Source organism: Hyperolius riggenbachi, chromosome 4 (genome assembly GCF_040937935.1).
Source record: "Hyperolius riggenbachi isolate aHypRig1 chromosome 4, aHypRig1.pri, whole genome shotgun sequence".
Taxonomy (NCBI): domain Eukaryota; kingdom Metazoa; phylum Chordata; class Amphibia; order Anura; family Hyperoliidae; genus Hyperolius; species Hyperolius riggenbachi.
This window is the reverse complement of record NC_090649.1, coordinates 254,196,714-254,224,041: the sequence shown is the minus strand read 5'-3', so window position 1 is coordinate 254,224,041 and position 27,328 is coordinate 254,196,714. Positions and strand designations below refer to the sequence as shown.

The 27,328-nt window shown below is 44.0% G+C and overlaps 1 protein-coding gene across 1 annotated transcript in view; it reads right to left on the bottom strand.

Moving 5' to 3' along the window:
- Positions 1-291: 291 nt before the first annotated feature.
- The window catches only part of PM20D2 (peptidase M20 domain containing 2), a 93,501-nt gene continuing 66,464 nt past the window's right edge, over positions 292-27,328 (bottom strand). The window contains exons 5-7 of the mRNA XM_068231134.1: positions 26,404-26,539; positions 14,940-15,047; positions 292-4,146 (exon numbers count right to left, since the gene is read on the bottom strand). Coding sequence (XP_068087235.1) covers positions 3,944-4,146; positions 14,940-15,047; positions 26,404-26,539 — 447 coding nt within the window. The 3' untranslated portion in view covers positions 292-3,943. The remainder of the gene's footprint in view (positions 4,147-14,939; positions 15,048-26,403; positions 26,540-27,328) is intronic.

The following is a 27,328-nucleotide window of genomic DNA, read 5'->3' as shown; positions in this document are numbered from 1 at the left end:
TTTTTTGGGGGGGAGGGGGGGGGGGTTAGGTTTCCTTTAAGACTACGTGATCAGCACTTGACATATTTGACGTACTTATATTTGTTTCTCTTGCCTGCTTTCATAAAGTGATGAAACTGAATATAATAATGAACCAAGGCCAAATCCACTGATACTATTTCAAAAGCTGATTTGTTCTGTATGATTTAGTAAATTAAGGGAGTAATCGAGTTTAGAATTAAGATCTATTTTATTTTCTGAAACATATTTGTGAACAATCAATAACTTTGGAAATAGATCTCAGAATTATAAACGAACATTTTATAACAATACACAATAAAAAAAAGAATATAATTCGTAAGTCACAATGCAATAAAAAAAATGTCAAAATGTCAAAGCACAAGCAGAACATATATAGTAAATTAATAAACTGTATTCCTTTTAAAATGTGTTTATGCCTGTGGATAGTGCTAAAGAACATATAATGAAGCCTTGAGGCATGTTAATAAGAAAAATTAAGAGGAAGCGCTGCATGATGCTATGATTTATAACATTTCCATTCATAGTCCTCCTCTGCAGAAGGTGTCTCCCAACCCTGGGAATTATGACCACATCAAGCAAATGTCATCTAATCTCTATGGTTATATATAGATAAGTATAAAGCAGAACAACAAGTATTTATTCCTGGCCATGTTCAAAAGACCAGGCTGAGATATGGGCTGTTCATGCAGAATAACAGACACCTCATCTCTTCAGTTGACAAGAACTTGGGATGGTCAGGTGACATAACAGCAGGACTGAATCAACAAGAAGCCATGTGTTAAATTGGGCGCCAGGTGTTGCAGATATAGAATATCTGTAATTTATACTGTAGTACCAATATTCTACTTTTGATTTGGCTAACTCCAACTACCCCTCCCTAAATATGTAACCCTAACCTACTCTCCCTATTAACCTCTATCCTCCACCTACCCTATCCACTAACACTAATTTTAACCTCTAATATTGCAGTATCTGTGTCTTAACTATGTAGTAGTTGAGCCCCCACGCCTGTTAAGTCGGCCAAAGCCAATATCTGGAGCTCAGCTATATAGAAGCGAGACCCCAGCGACAATATCCCGAGCCTGGCTGTACAGTAGCCAAGCCCTGGTGCCTTTTAAGTTACCTGATTCTGCTGTCTGGTCTTTGGCTATAAATTAGCCAAGCTCCAGCACACCTGCTGCACATCGACTTTGGATCTGGCACCCAAATTAACATTGCTACGGAGGCACTCGATTTAACTGATTCACAGACTGCATGCTTAAAGAGAACCTGTACTGAGTAAAAATCTTTAAAATAAACACATGAGGTAACTTCAAATGAAAATTACAGAGTTACCTTGTCATTAGTTCCTCTCAGAAGCTCACCATTTTCTTCTGACAATAATCCCTTCCAGTTCTGACAATATTTTGTCAGATCTGAAATATATCAGTTGCTGTCAGTAAAATATCAGTTGCTGTCAGTTATAGCTGAGAGGAAAACTGATGTACCAGGCAATGTCCATGTTTCCCTATGGCTCAAGTGGGCGATGTTACAGTTTAACTGTGTGCTGACCAGAAAGCTGTTATGGGTAATGGCTATTTTCAAAATGGAGGACGGAAAATTCCCTTGATCATAGTGAACAAATAGGCCGCAGGACAGGAGAAAGACACCGAGGAGTAGACTACATGGAAGGTAAGTATGACTTGTGTATGCCTATTTTGAATTTTATTTTCAGTACAGGTTTTCTTTAAAATCTCAGTGATTTCCACAGAAAAGGCTCCAGTCCTTGTACATCTGGTGTGGGAGAGACACAATATACAACATGGTGAAATACAAATGCATAGCACACATGTATTAAGCGAAATGCAAGAAGTGATCTGATGAAAGTATCTACCTAGATTTGGAAGAAAGGTACGGTTGTCAATACTTTTGTACTAAATATTAGTACAAAACCTGTATAAATCAAGATTGGAACCATACAATCAGATTGTGTGTTCAGTGAATACTACATTAATGCAATTTAAAGAAAAGAGCATTAGTGTTAGTTGTACATTGATTTGCCTATTAATAAACATTATTGTACATTATTAGATGCCTGGTAGTTTTCTAAATGCAAGTTAGAGTCACAGTAACTTCAGCATACACAGCAACTTATTACAAAGCTTTTTTTTTTTTAAAGTTCTTAGGCATGATAAAAATGAAAAATGTAATAAAGGCAAATTATCAAATTATTGAGTATTTATGCTAAAAATACCAATAAACACGAGCCTTGTTTACTAGAAAATAAAAGGTACCCCCCATAGCAAGAAAGCTTCCAAAGGAAATGTTTACCTTAAACTGTGATACAGTCATTTCCCATCACATGTAGTTAGCTGTTTCCTAATAGAAAATAAAAAATGCCTATAAGAAGAACACACGGTTATCCTCTTCCTCTAAGCTGCGTGTGATTTACTAAAGTGTAAGAAGACCACATTCCTCCACTTCTGTGGAAGGTTCCCCTAAGCTACATACTTACCTCGCGATACAGGAAGATGGATCCAGCGATGTCTCCCTGACAACGAGTGCTCCCCCAATCTATATTCCTCCATCTTCTGGCCAGTGGGCAGCGACATCACGCGATGTTACATGACAGGCATGAACGAGACTTCAAGCGATCACGGTACTTTGCACAGGAGTTGTTGGGGATTTTAAAGATCTGCTGCAACAGTCGTTATCGCCGTGTGATGCTTGCCTGATTGTGTGCCTGTACCCACGCCGCAAGATGGCAGAAACGACTGATCGTCGCTCAAAAAAAATCGCTGGTCATCTGGAAAATTGTTGGAAAAATCACAAGGTTGGTACGGGCCTTTAGGTCTCCAGTCCTCCCCTTCTATTTCCTGTCTTACCTGACATAGTAGTGTAGCCTGTGCTGAGTGCTTCTGTCCTCCGATTTACCCAAGAGCTTATGGTTGTGGCAATGCTGAGTGGCAATCCTAACAATCAAAACTGTCCCCTTATCTTCCCACAATGCCAAGTACCAGGCATATCTGGCAGCCACCTTGGTACATGGAGCAGTAGGGTCTTAGCGGCAGTCACAGCAGTGTTGAGGGGAAAGGAATATACTGAAGATAGAAGAGGAGGACTGGGAACTATAGGATGCCCCCCTTGGCTGCTAAGCAAGCATCAGCTGTTCCCTCATCATAAGGTAATTTTTGTGCTCAGAGTTCAATTTTAATTCCCACATACATTTAACGGCTTGCCGATATCCACACATTTAAATCACATTGTTTACTCCACCTGTATATAGGGGAGGTTACTAGCACTGTCAGAAGGACTTTACTCCTTTGCACAATGAATTTAGTGTGACAAATGATAGTATTAATGAACTTCCCTTCTTATCTGCGTAACACTAACTTTAACTGCTCATGTCTTCCCCCAATAGCCCTAAGCTGGTATTTAGCCTTAACATTATCTTTAGCATTTAATTAAAGTCTCACACTAACCCTAATTTTTGAAATAATCCTCAAAATTAACTCAACAATTTACTGTCACCTAACCTTAAGAGGAAAACTTCACACTTCACACACCCACACTACCCTGTGCTTAACCTAAATATGATAAATGAATAGCTCTATTTAGATGTGTCAGCTAGCACTTTGAACACAGGTATACAGAGGTATTGTACTCTAGTGAATTATTTCTAAAGTACTTCACAATGAACATATCAAGCACCAAAAAAGGCAGCAATCAAATCGCAGTCACAAATCTACTTCAGCAGCTTCACCGTGCTGAACAGGCATGATCCAGGAGTACAAGTCTGGGAAACAGAGCTCTCAGCTCTTACTGAATTTGTGGTATTTTATAGGTGCATTATATCTTCCCTTTATATTTCCAAATTCCTCATTAATAAGTGAAATTAGAATGAGTCTCAGCACCTAGTGCAGCTTTATTGAGGCAGCAATATTTAGCGGGAGGCACATGCTGCTCCACTGCTCGACTCTCTGGGGCTGTCAGGTGACATAGAATTGCCTGATTCCTCAATCTGTTTCATTCTTGTCCAGTCCTCCCGAACACTTTCCAGCAAGTCAGGTTTGAATATAACATCCAGTGCCGTCATTGTTAAAGCTTTCGCTGTTCGAAGTGTATAATATTGAGCTTTTTTTGAGCCTGTGGAAAAATACAGGAAATGCTGTAAGTAACATAATATAGAGGAACCTTGGTTTGCGAGCATAATTCGTAACAGAGACATGGATGGTAATCCAAAGTATTCTTATATTACAGCAAATTTCCCCATAAGGATAATGGAAGCTCAGATGATTTGTTCCACAATCCAAACACATTTATAGGAAAATATTTAATACAAAGTATTGTACTGTATAAAGTAAAATGTAAAAAAGACGCACTCACTTTACCTAACAGAATCATTGCTATCTGATGGCCCATCCCCATCCATTTCTTTTAGTGTGGCTTTAACAAGGAACTTATCCAAGGTGCTTTTGAAGATTTCAGGAAAAGGAGACATTGTATAGTCCCTACACTACAGATTAAGAACAATTAAGTACAATCCTGCAACGTCAAAGGGTGAAGGACCATCCGTTCAGCTGTCCACATGACGCGTGTATTTGTTTTGTACTTATATATCAAGACGTTGTTTACTTATCAAGTTAAAATTTCATTAAATATTTTGCACTCATAAACCAAAGTACTTGTAATCCAAGGTTTTACTGTAGCATGTTAGTACAGGAAATGTGACGAGTTATTTAATGGAAAATGTCAAAAAAACATAAAAAGTAACTATCGATGATGACCAGTCAGTAAGGGTTTTTGTCAGGCACCAAAGAAGAGGGAGTGCGTGTGTGTGTGAATGTATTGCTCATATTATGGCCCCCAACTTCCTTTTGAGGGGTTTTTATTTGAAAAATTATGTTATAGATAATGGCTCTGATCCCCTTCACTTTTTTTCTAAGTTTTCTCCTAAGTGATATTTTCACACCTAATAATAATAATACCTTTTAAGCCACCAGCAAGCTAGAAAATACTCTTGCCAATACTTTTTCACCTATTTTTTGGTACATTTTCAATTGCAGAGTGCTGAAAAGTTATTTTTAATTGAAGACGAAAAATTATCTTTTAGGAGAAAACGTGAATTGTATAATGGCCGTCGTGAAAAAAGATTAGGCAAGGAATGTCATGAAAAAATTAGGGGAAGTTGGAGAAGGTAAGTAGAACCTTTCGAAAAGAGTAAACACAATGGGAACAGTCTCAGTGTATGATATGAATTCAGTACTGATTAGATAAGTCTAAACTGCTGGTGAAGCGATTGCTCAAAATCAAGTTTTTGAACACCAATGACTTATCCGTAGATGTTGTCAGCTGTATGTGTTCAGCTTAAATCTGCCGAGGGGGAGACCGTTTAGTATTTGCAACATAGGGATGGAGTAGTAATATAACAACTGAGGTGTATGTATGTAAGAAACTTGGGTGTGCAGATGATATTGGCTCTTGTTCTCATGGATCTAGTTAAAGGAACAGTCATGCTCGAATGTACCCAAATTCGATTTGAGTACAATCGAATTCGGGTCCGGGTCAAATTCGGATTCGACCATGATCACGACCATAGAATTCGATTCGAATTCAAGTCGTGATCGGTAATTGAATTCGGGTAATAGTCATGATCACAAATTCGGATGGCCCTAAAGCAATTTTTTTTTAAAGGGAAATCACAATTAAATAGGTGTAATTAAAAAAAATTGATGGAAAACTTTTTTTCTGCATTTCTTGTTTATTATTCTTCCCCGTCTTCACCTTCTTCTTTTTCTTCTCTCCATCTTTTTCTTCACCGTCTTCTTTTTCTGTTTTACCATCTTCTTTCATCACCATCATCTTCATCACTTCTTCTTCACTGGCACCTGGTTCTTCTTCTTCTTTTTCTGGTTCATCCTCACTTGGTTTTTCATCTTCTTTTTCACCTGGTTCTTCTTCGTCTTCTTCTTCATCATCATCTGGTTCTTCTTGTTCATCATTATCTGGTTCTTCTTCTTCATCATCTTCTGGTTCTTCTTCATCATCATCATCATAATCTGGTTCTTCTTCACCTGGTTCTTCTTCTTCTTCTTCACCACCTGGTTCTTCTTCTTCTTCACCTGGTTCTTCTTCTTCACCTGGTTGTTGTTCTTCTTTTTCTTCTTCACCTGGTTCTTCTTCTTCTTCTTCACCACCTGGTTCTTCTTCTTCTTCACCTGGTTCTTCTTCTTCACCTGGTTGTTGTTGTTCTTTTTCTTCTTCACCTGGTTCTTTTTCTTCTTCACCTGGTTCTTCTTCTTCTTCACCTGGTTCTTCTTCTTCTTCGTCCCCTGGTTCTTCTTCTTCACCTGGTTATTCTTCTTCTTCTTCACCTGGTTATTCTTCTTCTTCTTCACCACCACCAGTGGTGTATTAGCTAGCAGCGCATGGCAGCAGTGCATAATTCTGTGGACCCTGGCGGTGGGAACACAGACAGCAGGAGGTTAAATACAGCAGCAGCAGGAAGAGGAGTGACGTGTGGCAGCAGGCAATGTAACGGGCCATGGTTCCTAGCAGTAGTACCACGGCTGTAAATAAACAGCAGGAGTTTCCAGGCAGCAGTCGTTAAGCCCACATTGTGTCCAATACACAACTGGGACAGCACAGTTTTCAACCCAGACACCTCAGATTTTTTTTTACAACAAAATGTAGCTATTGTAGTGGCGTAATAGCTAGTGGCACATGGCAGCAGCGCATAATTCTGTGGACCATGGCGGTGGGAACACAGACAGGAGGAGGTTAAATACAGCATCAGGAGGAGGAGGTGTGACGTGTGGCAGCAGGCAATGTAACGGGCCATGGTGCCTAGCGTTGGTACCACAGCTGTAAATAAACACCAACAGCAGGAGGTTCCGGACAGCAGTCGTGAAGCCCACATTGTGTCCAATACACAACTGGGACAGCACAGTTTTCAACCCAGACACCTCAGAATTTTTTTTACAACAAAATGTAGCTATTGTAGTGGTGTAATAGCTAGTGGTGCATGCCAGCAGTGCATAATTCTGTGGACCCTGCTGGCGGTGGAAACACAGACAGGAGCAGGTTAAATACAGCAGCAGCAGGAGGAGGAGGAGTGACAGGTGGCAGCAGGCAATGTAACGGACCATGGCTGTTAATAAACACCAACAGCAGGAGGTTCCGGACAGCAGTCGTGAAGCTCACATTGTGTCCAATACACAACTGGGACAGCACAGTTTTGAACCCAGACACCTCAGAATTAATTTTTTTTACCACAAAATGTAGCTATTGTAGAGGCGTAATAGCTAGTGGCGCATGGCAGCAGCGCATAATTCTGTGGACCCTGGCGGCAGGAACACAGACAGGAGGAGGTTAAATACAGCAGCAGCAGGAGGAGGAGTGACATGTGGAAACAGGCAATGTAACGGGCCATGGCACCTAGTGTTGGTACCATGGCTGTAATATTAAACACCATATAGCAGGAGGTTCCGGACAGCATTTGTGAAGCCCACATTGTGTCCAATACACAACTGGAACAGCACAGTTTTCAACCCAGACACCTCAGAAATATTTTTTTTACCACAAAATGTAGCTATTGTAGTGGCGTAATAGCTAGTGGCGCATGGCAGCAGCGCATAATTCTGTGGACCCTGGCGGTGGGAACACAGACAGGAAGAGGTTAAATACAGCAGCAGCAGCAGGAGGAGGAGGAGTGATGTGTGGCAGCAGGCAATGTACCGGGCCATGGCACCTAGCATTGGTACCATGGCTGTAAATAACCACCAACAGCAGGAGGTTCCGGACAGCAGTCGTGAAGCCCACATTGTGTCAAATACACAACTAGGACAGCACAGTTTTCAACCCAGACACCTCAGATTTTTATTTTTTTTACAACAAAATGTAGCTATTGTAGTGGCGTAATAGCTAATGGCGCATGGCAGCAGCGCATAATTCTGTGGACCCTGCTGGTGGGAACACAGACAGGAGGAAGTTAAATACAGCAGCAGGAGGAGGAGGAGTGACGTGTAGCAGCAGGCAATGTAACGGGCCGTGGCACCTAGCGGTGGTACAACAGCATCTACAGAAAAACCAACAACAACAACAAATAACATTTGTAAAGCGCTTTTCTCCCGTGGGACTCAAAGCGCATAAGCATGGCTCCGACCATCGTGGTACAGGGGAAGAATTTTATAAATCTGGAAATGCCAGGCTAAACAGGTGGCTTTTCAGTCTGGATTTGAATAGCTCCAGGGATGGTGCTGTCTTTACTGGGTGTGGTAGGGAGTTCCAAAGAGTAGGGGCAGCATGACAGAAGGCTCTGTCTCCAGATTTTTTGAGGTGCACTCTGGGAGTGACCAAGTTTATAGAACTTGCTGATCTGAGGTTGTGAGAGGTGTGGTGCAGCTTCAGCAAGTCCTTCATGTATCCAGGGCCCAGATTGTGCAGGGATTTGAATGTCAGCAGTCCAATCTTGAAGAGTATTCTCCATTCTACTGGTAGCCAGTGCAGTGAGCGAAGGATCGGTGTAATGTGACAGTGGCGAGGCTGGTTTGTTAGCAATCTGGCAGCAGCATTCTGCACTAATTGCAGGCGACGCAAGTCTTTTTTGGGGAGGCCAGCATAAAGGGCATTGCAGTAGTCCAGCCGTGATGTGATGAAGGCGTGGACTAGGGTTTGAAGATCCTCTGGGGGAATCAGATGTTTAATCTTTTCAATGTTCTTCAGATGAAAGAAGGAAGATTTAACTACAGATGAAATTTGGTTTCTGAAACTCAATTCCCCATCGATTAGTACGCCAAGGCTGCGCACAAGGTTGGAGCTGTTTATGTCTGAATTCCCAATCCTGATTGGTGTTGCTTTAGGATAGAGCTGTTTTGATGGCGAGCACTGGCTTTGGACAAACAGGACCTCAGTTTTGTCAGCATTCAGTTTCAACCAGTTATCATTCATCCATGCCTGAAGCTCAGCTAAGCAAGAGTTTATTTTTGGGGTAGGGTCTGTTCCACCAGGTTTGAAGGACAGGTATAGCTGTGTGTCATCGGCGTAGCAGTGGTACGTCAGGCCATGTCGTTGGATAAGTGTACCGAGTGGCAACATGTAGATTGCAAACAGCAGAGGGGATAGGATTGATCCTTGTGGCACTCCGAATTGTAGAGGTGCAGGTTTGGACATTATAGGTCCTAGGGATACTCTCTGTGTTCTGTCAGTCAGGAATGATCTGAACCACTGGAGGACTGATCCACTGATGCCACAGTACTCCTGCAGTCTGTTAAGCAGGATTTCATGGTCAACTGTATCAAAAGCAGCTGAGAGATCCAACAGGATTAGGATGGAGCATTCCCCTCTGTCCCTTGCCATGAGCAGATCGTTGCAGACTTGGATGAGGGCTGTTTCACAGCTGTGGTGTTTCTTAAAGCCAGATTGTAGAGGGTCCAGGATGTTGTTTACTGACAGCCTGGTTTCAAGTTGCAGATAGACAGCCTTTTCAATAACTTTACCTAAGAAGGGGAGGTTGGAGACAGGTCTGTAGCTGCTCATAGCATCTGGATCCATGGAAGGTTTTTTGAGAAGGGGCTTGATGATTCCTTCTTTTAGAGAGGTAGGAAACCTCCCTGCTTGCAGAGAGCAATTTACTATTTTGTGAAATGCTGGACCAAAAACCAGGCCAAATTAGCAGGGGACTGAAGGTTGATGTTGTGAAAAAATAATTCCCAGGCATCTCATGTCCTCCTCTCGCTGACAACAGGTGCCTGGAACATGCCTTTAATCCAGGCCTGGTTGATCTTCAAAAATGTGAGTCTGTCCACAGACTCTGGGGACAGACGAGAGCGCTTCTCCATGACCACGCCACCGGCCGCACTGAAGCACCTCTCGGACAGCACGCTGAAAGGGGGGCAAGACAGGACTTCCAGGGCTTACTGCGCCAGCTCACTCCAGATCTGCAAGCGCTCGACCCAGTACTCCAAGGGGTCCACAGGCTCCTCGCCGGTGTCAAGCGCACTGAAGGACCCCATCCGTGTCAGGCGCTGGCTGTGACTTTGAGAGGAGGATGCTCCTCCCTCAGCTGCTGTACCGTCATGTAGAGTGCCTTTATCAAGGACAGCAGGTCTCCTGGGTGCCTGATGCTGCTGCTGGCTGCAGGCACCGGCTGCTGTGCTGGCTGGACAGGTAAAGAGGGGGTGGAAGGCTGGGGGAAGGCTTCCTCCAATCGCCGAACAAGGATCTGCTGCAACTCCCTTGTTCGCTACTCAGTGTCTCCAGCAGGCAGCAGGCAGGAACTGAACCATCTTCTCCTTCATCCGTGGGTCCAGGATCATACTGATGCAGGCGTCCTCCCTAGCTTGCATCTGCTTCACCCTGGGGTCTGTGCGCAGGCACCGCAGCATGTGTGCTGCAATGGGGAACAGGGTGGTCCATCCAGAAGGGACATCAGGGTCAGTGGCCTCAAGTTCGGTTTCCTCTTCCTCTGGCCCCTGAGCCTCTTCCTCCTCTCTCCACCCTCGTACCACTGCAGCAGCGCTCCACTGTCCCCCCTCAACAGCAACATCCAAGGCCTCCAACTCCTCCAACAACTCAAAATCCTGCGCAGAAGTGGACTGCACAGGTGGCTGCTGTTCCAGCTGGATCAGGGCCTCCTCTCCCACATCCAACAGATCACCCAGGGCCCTGTCCAGCAGAAAAACAATGGGCACCCACTGGCAGAGGGATGCCCATTCCTCGCTGACCAGGTTGGTTCACTGCAAGAAGGGAGCCAACACCAAGCAGACCTGTTGCATCTGCCCCCACTGTGCATTGGAGAGGAGCTGGAGTTTGGTGGTGCCGGCGAGAGTGCCCCCAACGATGTGGTGGTTGACAGCCCTCCTCTGCTCAACCAGCCGCTCCAACATCACCAGGGTGGAATTCCAACAAGTTGCCACATCGATGACAAGGCGGTGTCGTGGCAGGCCCTTGCGCTGCTGCATGTAGGCCAGGTTTGCTGCGGCAGCAGCTGAGCGGCAGAAACTGCGCACAATTTTCTGAGCCACTTCCAACAGATTGTCCATCCCCTGGTAGGTGCACAGGAACTTCTGCACCACCAGGTTCAGGACGTGGGCCAAGCAGGGGATGTGGGTCAAGTGTCCCCTGTTGATGGCAGCCAGCAGGTTGCCCGCATTGTTGGACACCACCAATCCGACTCTGAGGCCTCTGGGGGTCAGCCACGTCTTCTCCTGCTCCCTCAGGTAGCAGAGCACGTTGGCTGCCATCAAACTGTTCTTCCCCAGGCTTCTCATCTCCAGCAGTGCTTGGCAATGGCGGGCCTTCACGCTGCTGTTGAGGCGGGGGTCGCTTGGCGGCGGGAGCTGCTGCTTCTCCCCTGACCCCGCGTGGTGGCACCACATAGTGGACAACTGGTGCCGCTGATGCGCCCGAGGATGGACCTGCTGTTTCCTCGCTGGCGCATTCCACCAGGCTGACCCAGTGGGGCCGTGAAGGACAGATAGCAGTCTGTCCCAAAATCCATGGTGACGTGGATCCGCTCACTCACGGCGTGATCGAGCGAGCGGCACACATTCGCCATAGCAAAGCGGTGCAGTGCTGGGATCGCCGTGCAGGAGAAGTAGTCGCAGCTGGATGCGCCTGTTGGTGGGAGGCAGAACCTTGGTCCCACCGGGAAAGGACTCGCTGAGCAGGGTCTGGCGGCGTTTGCCTGCACGGGAGGATGAGGAGGCGACTGTGGCGGGAGCAGATGAGGCCACTGAGGACTGACTGCCCGGGGGGGGGGGGAGCAGTGAGTTTCTGTGCTCCTGCTGCTGATGCTGGATGAGCAGTAGGGTGGGATGCTGCTGCTTCTGCTGAAGTCTATGCAGTGGCTGTCTGGCTCTGACCACTGCCTGCGCCACTGTCCTTTAGCTTCAGAAACTTACTGTAGTCCTGAAAGTGTTTGGTCTCCAAGTGGGTCTGCAGGGACGAGGTTCAGATTGTGACTTCTGCTCAGGCTGGCACCGCAACTGTGGCAAATGGCACGGGTCTTGTCATCATTGCACACAGTGAAGTACCGCCAGACTGGGGATTTCAACTTGCCCTTCAAGCTTGAGGGCTGGGGAGGTTTTTTGCCTTTGGAGGGCTGTGTTTTTTCCCCTTTGCTTGGAGGAGCTTTGGTGCGGGTGGTGGTAGCAGCTGCAGCAGCAGGCTGTGGCTCCTGCATTCCACGCCCTGTGCTGGCCACCATGCTGCTGCCGCGCCTCTGTGCCAGAGACGCCTCCTCCTCTGATGACGCTCAACCAACTCCTCTGCCCCAACATACCCTACATCAGGCCCCTCCTCCTCCTCATTAAATGTTGGTTGTTGTGCACCAACAACAAACTCCTCCACCTCATACTCCTCCTCCTCCTTGCATGCCCCCATCATCTCCTCCTAAAACTGTTCCAAAACCCCCGCGGTCCCTGGGGTGAAGAGCAAGCTCAGTGAGGGCAGGCTGGTCACTGGGCTCGACGTGACCTCAAGCGGTGGTGGAGGCCTGCTGCGGACTGGAGTGCTGGTGGTGGCACTGGTCTCGCTGGTGCTGGAGGTCTGGCTGGAAACGGTGGCTTGCTGCTCCGCCATCATTTCCATGACAGCCTGCACCTGACTCTCCGCAATGGGCCGGGGGCGAAGACCCGTCTCAAAGATGGACGCAACACATTGCTGCTGTGCCTCTGCTCCCTCCTCCACAACTCTGCGGTCAGTGGCTGGCGGCGGACCAGTCACAGACCTGCTGGTGCTGCCAGTGGCTGCAGCAATGGCGCTGCCTCTCCTAGTGGTGCCTCGCCCTCTACCTCTGCCAGTCATTGTGCAATAATATACAAACACAATTAGAAAAACAAAAAATATATATATATAAAGTGCAGGAAAGTATGTAAACTTTAATAAAGCGTCTGGGTTGGTGGTGACTGGTGGTGAGTGACCCCCAAAAAAAGTTGTTTTTTTTTGTTTGTTTTTTTATTAGTAGTAATACTAACAGTAGTGTAGTCTACAGTAGTCGATAACTAACTCGTGTGACAGACAGTGACAAATAAAAGTCTGTCACACACGAACGCAATCAATAGGGTCGAGCAGATGACAGTCACAGATCACAACAGATGCTGGCGTGGCCTAGTGGCCTGTGAAGTAACTATTACACAGTAGTAGGGAAGCCTGCGGCACTAAATAAACTCACAGACTATAGCAGTACAAATTAAGTAAACTAGTACGTAGGTAACAACTAACTATAACCCCTAGTAGTAGTGTAGTAGTGGTCGATAACTAATGCATGTGACAGACAGTGACAATAAAAGTCTGTCACACACGCATACATTCAATAGGATCGGGCAGATGACAGTCACAGATCACAACAGATGCTGGCCTGGCCTAGTGGCCTGTGAAGTAACTATTACACAGTAGTAGTGAAGCCTGCAGCACTAAATAAACTCACAGACTATAGCAATAGCAGTACAAATTAAGTAAACTAGTACGTAGGTAACAACTAACTATAACCCCTAGTAGTAGTGTAGTAGTCGATAACTAACTCTGTGACAGACAGTGAGTGACAATAAAAGTCTGTCACACACACACAATCAATAGGGTCGGGCAGATGACAGTCACAGATCACAACAGATGCTGGCCTTTTCAGTAACTAACACAGTACGAAGGCTAATAAACTCACAGACTAACAGTACAAATTAAATAAACTAGTACACAACTAAATATAATCCCTAACCTACCTAAGCTAGTCATAGGCTAAGGCTACCTAGGTTAGCAGGCCTAGCCTGCACACAGACCTAACACTAGCCTAGCACAGTATACAGTATATACACTACACTAGCTGACTGAACTATAACAATCAAATCACTATCTATCTATAAAAAAATATAATATATGTGTAAAGAATGTGTTCAGGAGGTAAAAGCTGTGTTTACAAGGTGAAAAGCACTTGCTAAGACACACAGCAGCACTGGAGATACTCTCAGTACCGCAGAGTCACAAGCAAGGACGCGCTCCCTAAGATGGCTGCCGCCTTATATAGAGGAGGGGAGGGCCAGGCTCTTCTCCTCTGATTGGTTGCTAGGGCCTCGGCTGGGGGCCTTCTGATTGGCTCAATGACGTCATCCCCTGGATACCGAAGCCGAATTCGTGATCACGTGTTAACACCTGTGATCACGGCCGATTTCGAGAGTGACTATTCGGGTACATTCGAATTCGGGAGGAGTATCGCTCTTCGAATTCGAGTTCTGCAATCATGAAAATCTACCCGTGATCACGGGTAAATTCGAATTCGCGATCTCTGGCGAGCAACCCTGTAAAGGAATACTATCAATGCCCAAGTGTTCTAAAATGACAATGTACAAATAATGTCTAAGTAGCTGGGTAAACATTTTCCTACTTTTCATGTTAGATATCAGAGGCAAAAGCTTTAATTTATTGAGGGTTGGATTTAGCTATATTGGGACAAATCAATTGCAGAAGGGGTGTCTGCTTCAATGCACAGCCAGTGTTGCATATCAGACTACAGAGTATTTTTCTCAGAAAGCAAAAACAGTATCAAAAGCTGTGACAATTACAAATGTTCATAACACGTTTCCTCTGCTCTCTTCAGACACTGCAGTCAGAAACACAGAACACAGAAGCTGCAGCTGTTTGGAGCTTTCACTCTCTCTCACACACAGAGTTACACATAGGGTTAACTGATCAAGTATGAGGGGAATTTCCCCTCTCCTCATGGCTCATTCTACCGTCAGTTTTGGCGTCAGTAAAGTTTGAAAGTATTTTGATAACGGTAAACAAAGAGGTTTCCAGTGAAATGTATACACCATAACTTAGCAGCACTTCCCAAACAATTCCTATCTCAATTGAAAAAATATGTAGATTGATAGTGTTCCTTTAAGTCACCGTTCTTAACAAGCTTTGGAGAAAAACTTTCCACTGTCACTGTTCCAAGTACTTGCCTGCAGCCTTTGTGTACTCTTCAGTGTGATTAAGAGCATCTGACCCAATAAAAAAATAAGGATGTAGTCCAGGAACTTCAAAGGTCACATTACCAAAATCTGTAGAACCTATAAGTAAGAACCACAATTTTTGTTTTACTTTAAAAGAAAATGCAGACATATATAAAAAAAAGTTTGTGATTGCAAGGAATAACTTAAAACTGAATACAACTAATACAGCCCCGGAGCCTATTGCAAGATACTTTTCTTAACGGTATGAAAATAGGGACGTTGTTACGCTATTGCAAGATTATTTTGTTAACAGTATTAAAATTGGGACATTGTGACTCTATTGCAAGATACTTTTGCCAATGGTATAAAAATAGGGACGTTGTGACTCAGGCTTGGTTTGGGGACAGTTGCAATCCCAAGAAAGTAAAAAGAGTTGCTGTGCACTGAGATCGTAAATATAAAATCCCAAACTCACCATAAAAAGAGGTTACCACAGGTCTATTAATTTCTTTCTGTGCCCTACCCATGTGCAAACTCTCATATATCCCTGCATGCAGAGCTTTAAAAATAAATAGTGGCTGGGGTTGTAAAACTAATGGTCTTGATAGGGTTTCTCATTTTCTCTACATTAACATCCAAGTACTGTTGATTAACTGACATTCAGGACTCCAGACTTCTACTGTGAGTATACAATACATACAAACTTTTACTGATTTCATTTAACATTCATATTTGCCTAAAATGAGTAAGCACTCACAATGTATGACTAGAAAACAGTGTAATAATAATAAAATATTAGAAAAAGGCGGCACCCTATCACATGTATGTAACTAGAGATTTGAAGGCTAACAAGTGGTTATCTTTGGTTAATAATTGCCGACTGTTTTCTAGACTTGTCAGTCTTGTACATAGCAGAAGCAAAAATGCTCACATTAATTTATTTAATAAATAATTTGTGATTCATTAATGGTCATAGTATATAGAACTTATCCTGCAGATATGCCTTCAGAAAGAACTGAACAGAATTATACAACAACAACAATAACATTTGTAAAGAGCTTTTCTCCCATAGGACACAAAATGCATAGATACCGTATGTCTAAAGGCTGGTACACACGTCCAAACAATCTGCCCAAGTATCTTCTAAACTCGGTCTATTGGAAGATAGTTGGGCATGTGTATGGCTGGCAAACAAGAAGAAGACCAACTTATAACAGGTTTTTTGCCAGATCCAAACAATGGATCGACCTGCCCAACTATCGTGCAGGTTGGCACATGTGTACAAGTCTTTTGAACAACCTTGTTGTTTTTGAATGCGGACATGTTGTGTAGTTTGTGGTTTAGCTTGCACATATAGTATTTAAATGAAGTGGTTGTTATATTGGTTGGTGTGTGTATGTACTTGTCGTGTGGTCATGTTGTGTGGTTGGTTGCGCATTATGTTGGATGTGTGTATGAGCCTTTATACCAATAATTTAGTCACAGGGTGGAATGTGCTAGTAGAAAAAGTTATATGTCCATAAATGTCAGACAAAACAATGGATTTTCAATCTGGATTTAAATACTTCCACAGGTTTGGAGCTATCTTGACAGATTGTGGTAGAGAGTTCCAAAGGGTATGGGTAACATGAAGGAAATATCTGGCTTCTAAGGATTGAAGGGGTGTGGTGCAGTTCCAACAAATCCTTCAGGTATCCGGGACCTAAATTGTGTAGAGATCTGAGCAATCATTTAGGATGTCTCATGTTTGCCTTTTCTTGATTCAGCTTGGTGTATCGATAAAGTATCCTAATTAAACTTAGTGGATATTGTTTTTTTTTTTACAGTGTATTTGATTTCAAAACAACAAACTCTTGGTGTTAATGAATGTTATTTTTATGGAGTAATCAAGAGTGTTGTCTAATTTCATAAGGAAGGTGGGCGAGGGCGCTAACTATTAACCATATGAAGCCCATCCAGACGCTGTAGCTAACAAGTCTCTGCCTCAGCCTGGCCCCAGTTGGACCCCGTATCCGAGATCTTCAACTAGCCCTGTAATGATATGACATGCAAGAAGTTTTGAATCAGGATGATCATTTATTGGCTAACTTAGAAGAAAAGCAGTAATCTTTTGGCTATGAAGACTTCGTCAGATAAAGGAATCTGTCAGACAAAGGCTTTATTCAAAACTTCTTGCTTTTAGTGATGGCTAACATGGTACAACACTCTACTGCTTCATGATAAAACATGAAGAATCAGTAGTTCGAAACACTGAGCAGATAGGAAATGGGATGAATGATAAATTATTCCAATTCAAGCAGTAGCAATCTAAATTCCAGGATCCAGCACTCTCAAAGCATTCTCTAGTCTCTCCAGTCTCTCTGCTAGCCAGGAGAGCAGACTAGCAAGTCAACCATACAACTCCTTCAATGCTATCAATATTTTCAGAACAAAAGCCCATTCCTTGCTTCCACACAAATAAGTGAACAATATCAATCCATTGACTGTAATCAATGTAAAGTGGATGTACACCTTAAAGTGAACCTTCAGACTAAAAATCTACTCAGTAGCACTGAAAGGCTTAGTGTTTCTTTAACAGTTTCACAGCATCAGAACTTTGTTTTTCTTACCCAAGCCTCATTTTTAGCTGCACAGAAGCTAAGCTCCACCCCAACAAAGAAATCTGCCCGGGCATTTCTTTCCCGTATGCTGTGCAAAGCATGATGGGCTTTCTGATGTTGTTGTTCTCGTTGCCTAGCGCGCGCAGCTGGGAGGGGTGATCAGGACACAGGACAGTCGGAACTGTGTCTCATGCTCCCTGTCACCTTCTTACAACCAAAAAGATGGCTGCCCCATCTGTGAAATTACAAACATTTGCATGTTCTTTTAAAATAGGGTGGGTAAGAGATTATATTACCTATCTATTTTAATTAACATAACTAATGTTACTTAATAACAGTATGTTTGTTTGGGCTGAAGTTCGTCTTTAAATAAGCAAATAACTGCAGGACACAAATATATTGGGTCATACCCTATATCACATTCCTCGTCCCATGCATTCTAGGATCCTTGAGGGAGCTCTTATTTAAATGAATCTGTGGTACTTACGCTGAAAGTTTGCAAACGTTTTCTTAGTTACTTCTTCTGACTATTAGAGAGCTCATAGTTTACGTTTTTTTCTGTGCATGTGACAGTTCATTTCTTACTTGACGTCCACATAAGGTTTGTCCATTTTATGTGACCTGAGACTTTGCTGCAGGTTTGGGATACTGAAACTCCACAAATAAAAATCCAGGTGGACTCAACAGTCATGACGCAAAGGTTTATAACTGATAAATGCCTGCTCCAACCTATGTTTGTTGCCATGGTTTTCTACATTCCTAATGTCCACTTAGGAATTCATCCTTTGACCATTATAAATGTGGACACAGTCAGATAACGTATTGGTTAAGCACAATCAGTCCAACTGATCCCGGTGGCCTCCTCTCTTACAAAAACAGCCCTCAAGAATGAGGATAGAGCAGGCAGGTCAGTACGTGTTGGGCTCTTGGATTGCCCACATTAAGTGGTTCTTTATTCCCAGACCAAACTAACATCAGCCACAGGTCTCTCTTTTAAGGTTCCATCTGCTAAAATAATTCTAGCTGATGCAAAACACTTAGCAGAAATTCCATTTTGTTAATTTGAGTAATAAATGCTTCAGAGTATAAAAATACTTATACCGTTTTCTTTGTAGCCTGACAAAACTATGTGATGTTGCCATTTTGCTGGGTGTCCCCAGTTTGCATGCATTGCAAAAACTCCTCTGTTCCACAGGTGGAGTGGCTTACCTGCTATATAGAAAAAATCTGAAAAGGTGGCTGCCACATTTATTTCATCACCAGACTAAGGAAATGGGGCAGTACTTTTGTCTCTGTGGGCATACTACTACTAGATATGCAGTAGCCCCACAGCTAAAACTGGATTTCCTTACTTTATTCCTTGCAACAGCAGACGTCCTCTCTCGATGGGGTGGTCTGGGCTGTGCACAAAATTCTGACCTCAATGTGTTACAGACAGATGGAGCATTTGGGAGTTGAGATATTTGTGATAGTTTCTCTAGAATGTCATCGGCCAGCCTTGTAGCATCCCTCATTGTTGCAGGGCTTCGATCTAGGACCTCCTCTTTCATCCTTCAACAACAGAAATGTCCAGATGTGATAGTGACATTCCCCCCTGAAATCTGTTTGGACTCTCATTCTGTGTAGTCATCTCACTCTCCACCCTCAGCAGGGTGAGAAACATGTCCATGGTCTCACCTTTGGCTTGCTTTCTTAGGTCTGCGCTTGAGATTGTGCCTCTTACGCTTCATCTGTCTGCTAATTGTCACAATCCCAGTGTGCCTCAACATTACTGTTAGCTTGTATCGTTTCCATTAAGTGTTCCACAATCTCAGATCTCTTCAGTCTAACAAGACTTACTTCCAAAGGGTAGCAATTTTCAGCTCATGCAGTTTCCTCACTTCTTGTTTCAGTGCCTGCTCTCTCCAAGGCTGGTCACCAACTGTTATGATATAACATGAAGTTAGTCCATATACAGTGAGCAGATATGGAATTGGATGAATGATGATTTTTTTTTTAAATTCATGTAGTAGCAATATACATTCCAGGATACAGCATCCAGCACTCTCATAGTCATAGCATGTTCTGGTAACTCCAGTCTCTGTCTGCTAGGCAGGAGAGCAGACTTGCAAGTCAACGATACACCTTCCCCAATGCTATCAGCATCTTCAGAACAAACGCCCAAGCTTTGCCAGCATACAGAAAAAAATAAAACCAATCCACATACCACAATCAATGTAATGACAATGTACATCTTAAGTAAGCAAATTCAATTCTCTGTACTCTAACAGTATATATAAATCCAAAACACTAATTATAACCACAGTCAAGGTTGTAAAAAACATGCTATATGCTATATATTTTGATCTGTGGCAGCTGGTTTTTATTTTCTGCAAACAACTCTCATTACATTTTACAGGTCATCATTTTAAGTCAAAGATATTATATACTTGAAAATGTCTCTGTTTGGCCTCAATTCACTAAGCAGTTTAGACGAGTCTACTGATGGTTTTTAGTCTTCGGATGTTTTGGTCAGTTGCATCAAAGGGGAATTCACTACTAGCAAATGTTTTCCCTCTCTAGTGGTATCCAGTAGCATTTCCTTCACATGATAAAAATGTATTTTTGTTATGACATCCCTGGGAAGGTGCTTAGGGATGTGATTTGGCTTAGGCAACCTATGAGCAACCTATGAGCTCTATCAACTGTGAGTTCACTTTCTGTTAAGTTAGGAAATGTAGTATGCAGAAGTTTCACTACATACGGTAGTCTTTCAAATCGTCATTCCCTACCGTCTCAGGGACTCCTCGTATCTTCAAGTTATTTCTTCGATTCCTGTCCTCTCCATCTGCTATTTTTTCGCATCCACTGATTTTCTTTCACAAGTTCTTTGTGGGCGTCTAAGAGTTCATTGTGAGCTGTGGTCATTTCCACCACCCTGTTTTCAAGTCTCGCGATTCTCTGATCAGTCTCCTTGGCGTAGTTGTTCAAGAACCCACCCATTGTTTGCATGTCCATTCTGAAGTCAGACATAGTATTTTTGATTTCCATATTGAAGGATAGCATGAAGTTTTTGAAAAAACTTTGGGTTATAAGCTGGTCCGATGCTGGGATGGATGTCAGAGAATCATACATGTTGGATGGGTGGGATGAGTAGGATGGTGGTACAGGTAGAGCCTGTGGGTGTTGCTCTGCTTGGGGATCTATGTCATCCCTTCTATCATCTCTTTGCTCTGTAGTACGCGTACGTTCTTCCGCATACGCATGGTCAGTAGAACGCGTACGTTTTTCCGTGTACGCGTGCGCATGGTCAGAAGGATGCGGAAGCTCTGATGCAGGATCGCGGGTAGCGGGATGCGTACTTTTGGACGCGTACTCACGCGTATTTAGAGGTTTCAGCGGACTTCTTTCTCTGACACCTCCAGAGTCATCATCCACCTCATCAGGGTCCTCAGAGATGCCCCTGGGGTGGGGGGTATATAGGGGTGCGAAGCGGTTCCTCTGTTCCAACGGTGGAGGTGTTCTGTAGTTGTCGTCAGGGCTGCTTCTGGGCCTATAGCGGCGGCCATCTTGGTCTTCTTCACTGAAGAACTCAGACAGTCTTCTCTGGATAATAGGAGTTGATTTCCTCCGATTTGTAGCTGTATTCCACTCCTGCTACATCTCTATAGCTTCTCCAACCTTTTAAGCTGAAACAAGGGCACTCAGGAACGCTGTGAGTAGCTGGATTCAGTGTCTTCCACAGAGAGCTGCAGTCTCAAGCAGCCATCAGCCTCTGTGGCCAAACCACGCCCCCACTAGCAAATGTTTTAGACCTGTTTTTAGACCTGGTCTAAACCATTTGGTAATTAGGTGGGTAAAGCAGGGGAAAAGATCAAAAGATGCACTGCACAAACAAGTAGCTATGGCTGACATCCTTCTCCTTTGATGAGCTCTCCTCTGCATACAATTAAACTCCTGCATAATTTATTCAAAAGGTTCCATCCTCACATCTAAAATACCTCACAGAATTACTATACCTACAGAAATCAGCTGGTCTAATCTCTGTCAGAAAAAGTGGGCGTGGTTACTCCTTGTTTGCCTTTGTGAATTGTGTAATTACTGAATGTTAGACCAGGTCTAAAAACAGGTCTAAAACATTACACCAAACCATAAGTAGACTAAAAACCATCTGTAGACTAGTCTAAACTGCTTAGTGAATTGAGGCCATTGAAGGACATTTACTTATCACTAGGTGTCCCTAGGTCAGTGGTTCCCAACCTTTTTTAAGTCGGGACACGTCACGCCAAACATTCCAATTCTCGTGACACATTACATATGTATAGTAGGAAAAAACAAATAAATGGTAGCTAATAATCACAGGCTACTGCTGGCACAGTGGCAGCTGCTGTTAATTGGCTGTTGGGTGCTGGGTGGGTGGGAATAGGTAGCTGAGGGTGCTGGGTGGGTGGGAAGAGGAAGCTGAGGGTGCTGGGTAGGTGGGAGGGAGGAGGCAGCTGATGGTGCTGGGTGGGTGGGACTAAAGAGGCAGCTGAGGTTGCTGGGTGGGTGGGTGGGAGGGAAGAGGCAGCTGAGGTTGCTGGGTGGGAGTGAGGGAAGAGGTAGCTAAAGGGTGCTGGGTGGGAAGAGGCAGCTGAGGGTGCTGGGTGGGAGAGAAGAGGCAGCTAAGGGTGCTGGGTGGGTGGGTGAGGCAGCTGAGGGTGCTGGGTGGGTGTGAGGGAAGAGGCAGCTGAGGCTGCTGGGTAGGTGGGAAGAGGCAGCTGAGGGTGCTGGGTGGGTAGAAGGAGGCAGCTGAGGGTGCTGGGTGGGTAGGAGGAGGCTGCTGAGGGTGCTGGGTGGGAAGAGGTAGCTGAGGATGCTGGGAGGGTGGGAAGAGGCAGCTGAGGGTGCTGGGTGGGTAGGAGGAGGCAACTGAAGTTTCTGGGTGGATGGAAAAAGGCAGCTGATGGTGCTGGGTGAGTGGAAAGGGGCAGCTGAGTTTGCTGGGTGGGTGGAAAGAGACAGGTTAGGTTGCTGGGTGGGGGTGCAGAAGCAGGTAAGGTTGCTGGGTGGGTGTTCAGAGGCAGGTGAGGTCGCTGGGTGGGGTGCAGAGGCTCCCTCACCTGAGGGAGCCATGTGGAGGTAAGGACGCAATTCAGGGTGCTAACCAGAGAAGGCAGGTGAAGGAGCCATGTGGGGGGTGCAGAGGCAAGTGGGGATGCTGGCCGGGGGGGGGCGGGGGGGTGGAGACAGGTGGGATGGGCTGGATGGACAGTGCCAGGTGAGTATGTAGTGTGGCTGGCTAAAGTTAATGGCTGGGGAGAGGCAGGAGAGACAACTCATTGTGGCTGCACAGTGTGATGTATGCCGCGGTGATAGTTACTCACCCGGCCATAGGAACTCGGAGCAAAGTACCTAAATTCTAAATGGGATCTTAGTCACATTATATAACTTTGAAGTTTTCACTATTTTAATCTTCTGTTTTGTATATTTCTCCTCTGTTTACCTGGCAGTATTTGTCACTAGATGTGCTGCGTGTGACTTTAAAGTGACATCTCCTTAATTGTTTTTAATTGTTTTGTGTTGTTCTTTACAATGCTTTTAACATACATTATGCCCTCCCCAGTATGGGGGACCACCCTCTTTTTATGGGCATTTCCCCTAATTGGTCTCAAAGTGAGGTTTGGTTTTATGTATTTATGCTCACTGTTACAATGTGGATTCCTGCTACGATTAAGGACCAGTGTTTGTCCAAAACATGTCAGCGAACATGGTGTGCTGTTCTCTACTACTTTTATGATCTAATAAAGACTTTCATTTTTGCACGGAACATTGAGCGGAACTTCACGAACCCTCAGGGGCTCAGGGCAGGACGAGTGGAGCTTTCGTCATTGTTAATTAGCAGGCATAAGTTTGTAGCATTCGCTATGCTACTCTGATAAGGTGTGTTAACTTTGATAAGGCGTGTTAACTTTGATAAGACATGTTATTTGTCTTAGTGAATCAAGCCCGATACTATTCATCTTCCCACCACTTGGGTGCAGAAACACTGCACTTATTTTACAAAGAAAAGTTGAACAGATGGCCAGACAACGGGCAGGTTACTTCAAGTTTAAAGTAACATTTATTATGAGCTCCAAATAAATGTTACTTTAAACTTGAAGTAACCTACCCGTTGTCTGGCCATTTTTTCAGAAGGGAGGTGAGTCCACCCACTTCCCCCTTTTTAACAATTTTAACTAATTTTACTCTACTTGGCGCCTCTGTTGTTATACCACATAATGGTTTAGTCCACCCTTGGTGGAGGGGTGTATTCCCATTTCCTTCTATCTACAGAGAGCGACTTCTTAACCCTGAGCGGGGTCAGGTTAAAATTCTCCCCGCCTGCTTATCCAGTGGTTGTCTTGGAGGCGACCCGTCCTTGTGAGTATAACCATTGTGTGTGTTTGCATCAGACATCACCTCATTAACATACTACACCATATTGGGCTCTCGGTTTTCCCCTTTCTTTCAAGATGCAAAATAAAGGAGAAAGCACATTATATTAAAAAAAAAGTTACAAAAAAAGGTATTCTCCATTCCCGTATAGTGGAAACAATAAAATCTGCCAGAAGAGAGAAGGAAAGGAGTAGGGAACATTCTCCTGCTTTATTTTTATTCTCAACTCTGTTAGCATATGTTAAAGTACTGATCAAATTATTCAAACCTGGCACTGATGAAGGTCAAAACTCCCTTAGAGCCCTTTTCAACTGCAAATCATGATATTGCATGAAAATCGCAGTTGGTAAGCAATTTTTGTGAACTACCACTGACTATACCTAAGCACAATCACGCAAAAACTGCAGTAGATAATGCAACTGTGCTTTGATAAAAATTGCAACTCACACAATCGCTGTGGTGAAAAAGGGGTACCGCGAATACAGTGTTATTCTGGTGCTGCTGCGATTTCCCATCAGAAAAGTGCATGCGATCCGATTTTCAGATCGCAACGCACCGAATGGAAAAGTGTTTTTAAATATCTCTCTGCACAGTGGACCTAATAATTCTATAGAATTGTAGAACAAATTTGGTTGATGAACCTAGATAGGTTCGTTGTACTCAAAATGTTATACAATAGCTCCTAAAGTGACAAACACCCTCTTACTCCACAGAAGGATATATACTAAGTCACCAAAGTGGCATCTAAGTCACCAACAAGTTTACTTAATAGTACAGGTTTGCCAAAGTTCACAACAATGATGTTCTTGTAATCTCCCTTTCGTGCCCCTGGATCTACCTTTTTGCTCAGTTTATCCACATCACCATCTACCATCCATTTTTGGTTCTGTAGCCAATGAGGGGACTTAATCTGCCAGCAGGATCCACAAATCTATAATCTATGAAAAGGATGAAAAGGCTCAAAATAATGTACTACATCTGTATCTCTATATCTGGACAATGAAACAGCTTCACACACGCCTCCTACAATAACAAGTGCAACTGCTTGTTAAAGTAGTGGGATAGTGCTTATAGTACACCAATAATGCGTCAAACAGGCTCCCTATAGCAATTTCTAGTAGTCTTGTAAAGGCTTAAAACTTCATTAATAAAAGAAGGCCAATAAAAATTCCAGTAAAAGTTCCAACAAGTACAGGTAGTCCCCGGTTAACGAACGAGATAGGGACTGTAGGTTCGTTCTTAACCTGAATCTGTTCTTAAGTCGGAACATTGTGCCATCTCTGCCCCCTGTACCTCCTCTGTGCTCCCTGTGCCTCCAGTGTCCCCCTCTGTGTCACCTCTGCCCCTGCTTATACAAGTTTAAAAGCCATTTTTCTTTGAATTTTTTAAATTGATTTTCTCAAAAACAAGTCCAATTTGAAATTTTTTTTGGCTTGTTCCCATGGAAACACTGAATTCATGATGTTCGTATCGGCGGGCCGTTCATAAGTCGGGCGTTCGTAAGTCGGGGACTACCTGTACTCCATAAAACAACACACAGAAGACAGCGGTATCCACAAATTCAACTAGTTACTACACAGAGCGTGGGAAAGACACCTCCAAGCTCAACTAAGCTGATACCACCCTCCACGGCCTCCGGCTATGGTTCCTGTACGTTCCCTTAAGATGCGTAAAAACTCTTGGGGTGACAGTTTAGGGCTGAGTGTTGTTGTGGAGAGGGGAAGAGGGATGACAGAGTGGCACACAATGGAGTGGCTTTAAGAAATAGAACAATATGCTTGGTCAAGATGATCCAGCACTATGGATCTCTTGGTGATGCATTGGGGGCCATTGTACACATGCTATATTCTCGGTACATGGCTTTGACCCACCAACTCGAATGAAAACCCTCTAGCGTGTGTACAAGCTTTACCATACAAAAATGGATTAATGATTTATGAAAAACTGTAGAGTGTGCCAGCTTAAAGCGGAATATAACCCTGCATTTCAACTTTGCTCTAAAACATTATTTACAGCATATTATATGCAAAAAGCATTTTTTTTTACTAGACCAGCATTGGAAGGGTTAAACACAGAGGTTTAAAGTTCCGTGGAGAGATATGCAGAAGTTCAGATTGTTACATTCTATTTAGTTAAATGTATCTATTGAGAAATGTTACACACTCTCTGGCTGTCCTCCAGCTCCTTCTCAGTCAGAGACAGTGAGTCACATTCAACACATAGATACATTTATGTAAACAAAATGTATCTATGTCAGCTTCGGATGCGTCTGCAGAAACCTCCAGGAACTTTAAAGCCCTGTGTAACCCTTCCAATGCTGGTCTAGTAAAAAAAAATGCTGGTTGCAAATAGTATGCTGTAAATAATGTTTTAGAGCAAAGTTGAAATGCAGGGTTATATTCCGCTTTAAGAGAAAGTGAGTAAAATAAACATAGTAAGGTAACAAATAATCAAAATAATCAAACTATTATACCTACCTGACAACGCATTTAATACTAGATCATCAGTAGTAAACTGCATTCCCAGTTTTTTACCATTCTCCATATAAGCTTTAGCCAGGCTTTTATTTAGAAGCACGTTGGTATAATCGTGGCTAGTAGGACATATCTCAACCTTCAAAACAAAATAAATAATTCAAGTTACCAAGCACACAACAAAAGGCAAAAACGACAATTTGGATACACCATAACTGTACCACTGCTGGCTAATATTGGATACATAGGGTATGAGGAAACCAAATTAGCAAATATTGTGCAAGCTTAACAACTTAAAGTAAATCTTAAGTCTAAAAAATAAAAACAGTTTAAAGGGGTTGTTTATTTTTATTTTTTTAAGTTTCACTTACCTGGGGCTCCCGCTCACATCGCCGGGGGAGTTTTCTCGTACTGCTCCTGTGCAGGACGGTCTCGGCGACGTGAGCAGGAGCATGGACGTGCGTGGCCTGGCCACGGCCGTGTAGGTGCAGTGATGTTCAACTCATAACAAAAAACTGAAAAAAAAAATGGAATGTGAGCTGCAGCGGGGGACCGGAGGATCCTTGAGGATCGGTGTAGGACAGGACATCTGCAGGGGCCAGTAAAAAACATTAAAGAACCCCTTTAACTTACCTGGGGCTTCTTGCAGCCCCCTGCAGTCATCCTGTGCCTGTGCTGTCCTCCCGCCACCCTCAAGTCAGCAGCTGTGACTCCCGTGCACGGCGACATTCTGTGCATGTGCAGAATGTGCTACTGCTCCCAGCAATGGGATCGCGATTAGGATGTGCATGGCTCAGGGACGTGCATGCACAGTAGCCTGCGACTGGCCACGACCGGCCAGCTTTGAAGGGGTTGCTGCTGCTGCTGACTGACTGGAAGGTCATGGGAGGACAGTGCAGGCATAGGATGACTGCAGGGGGCTGCAAGA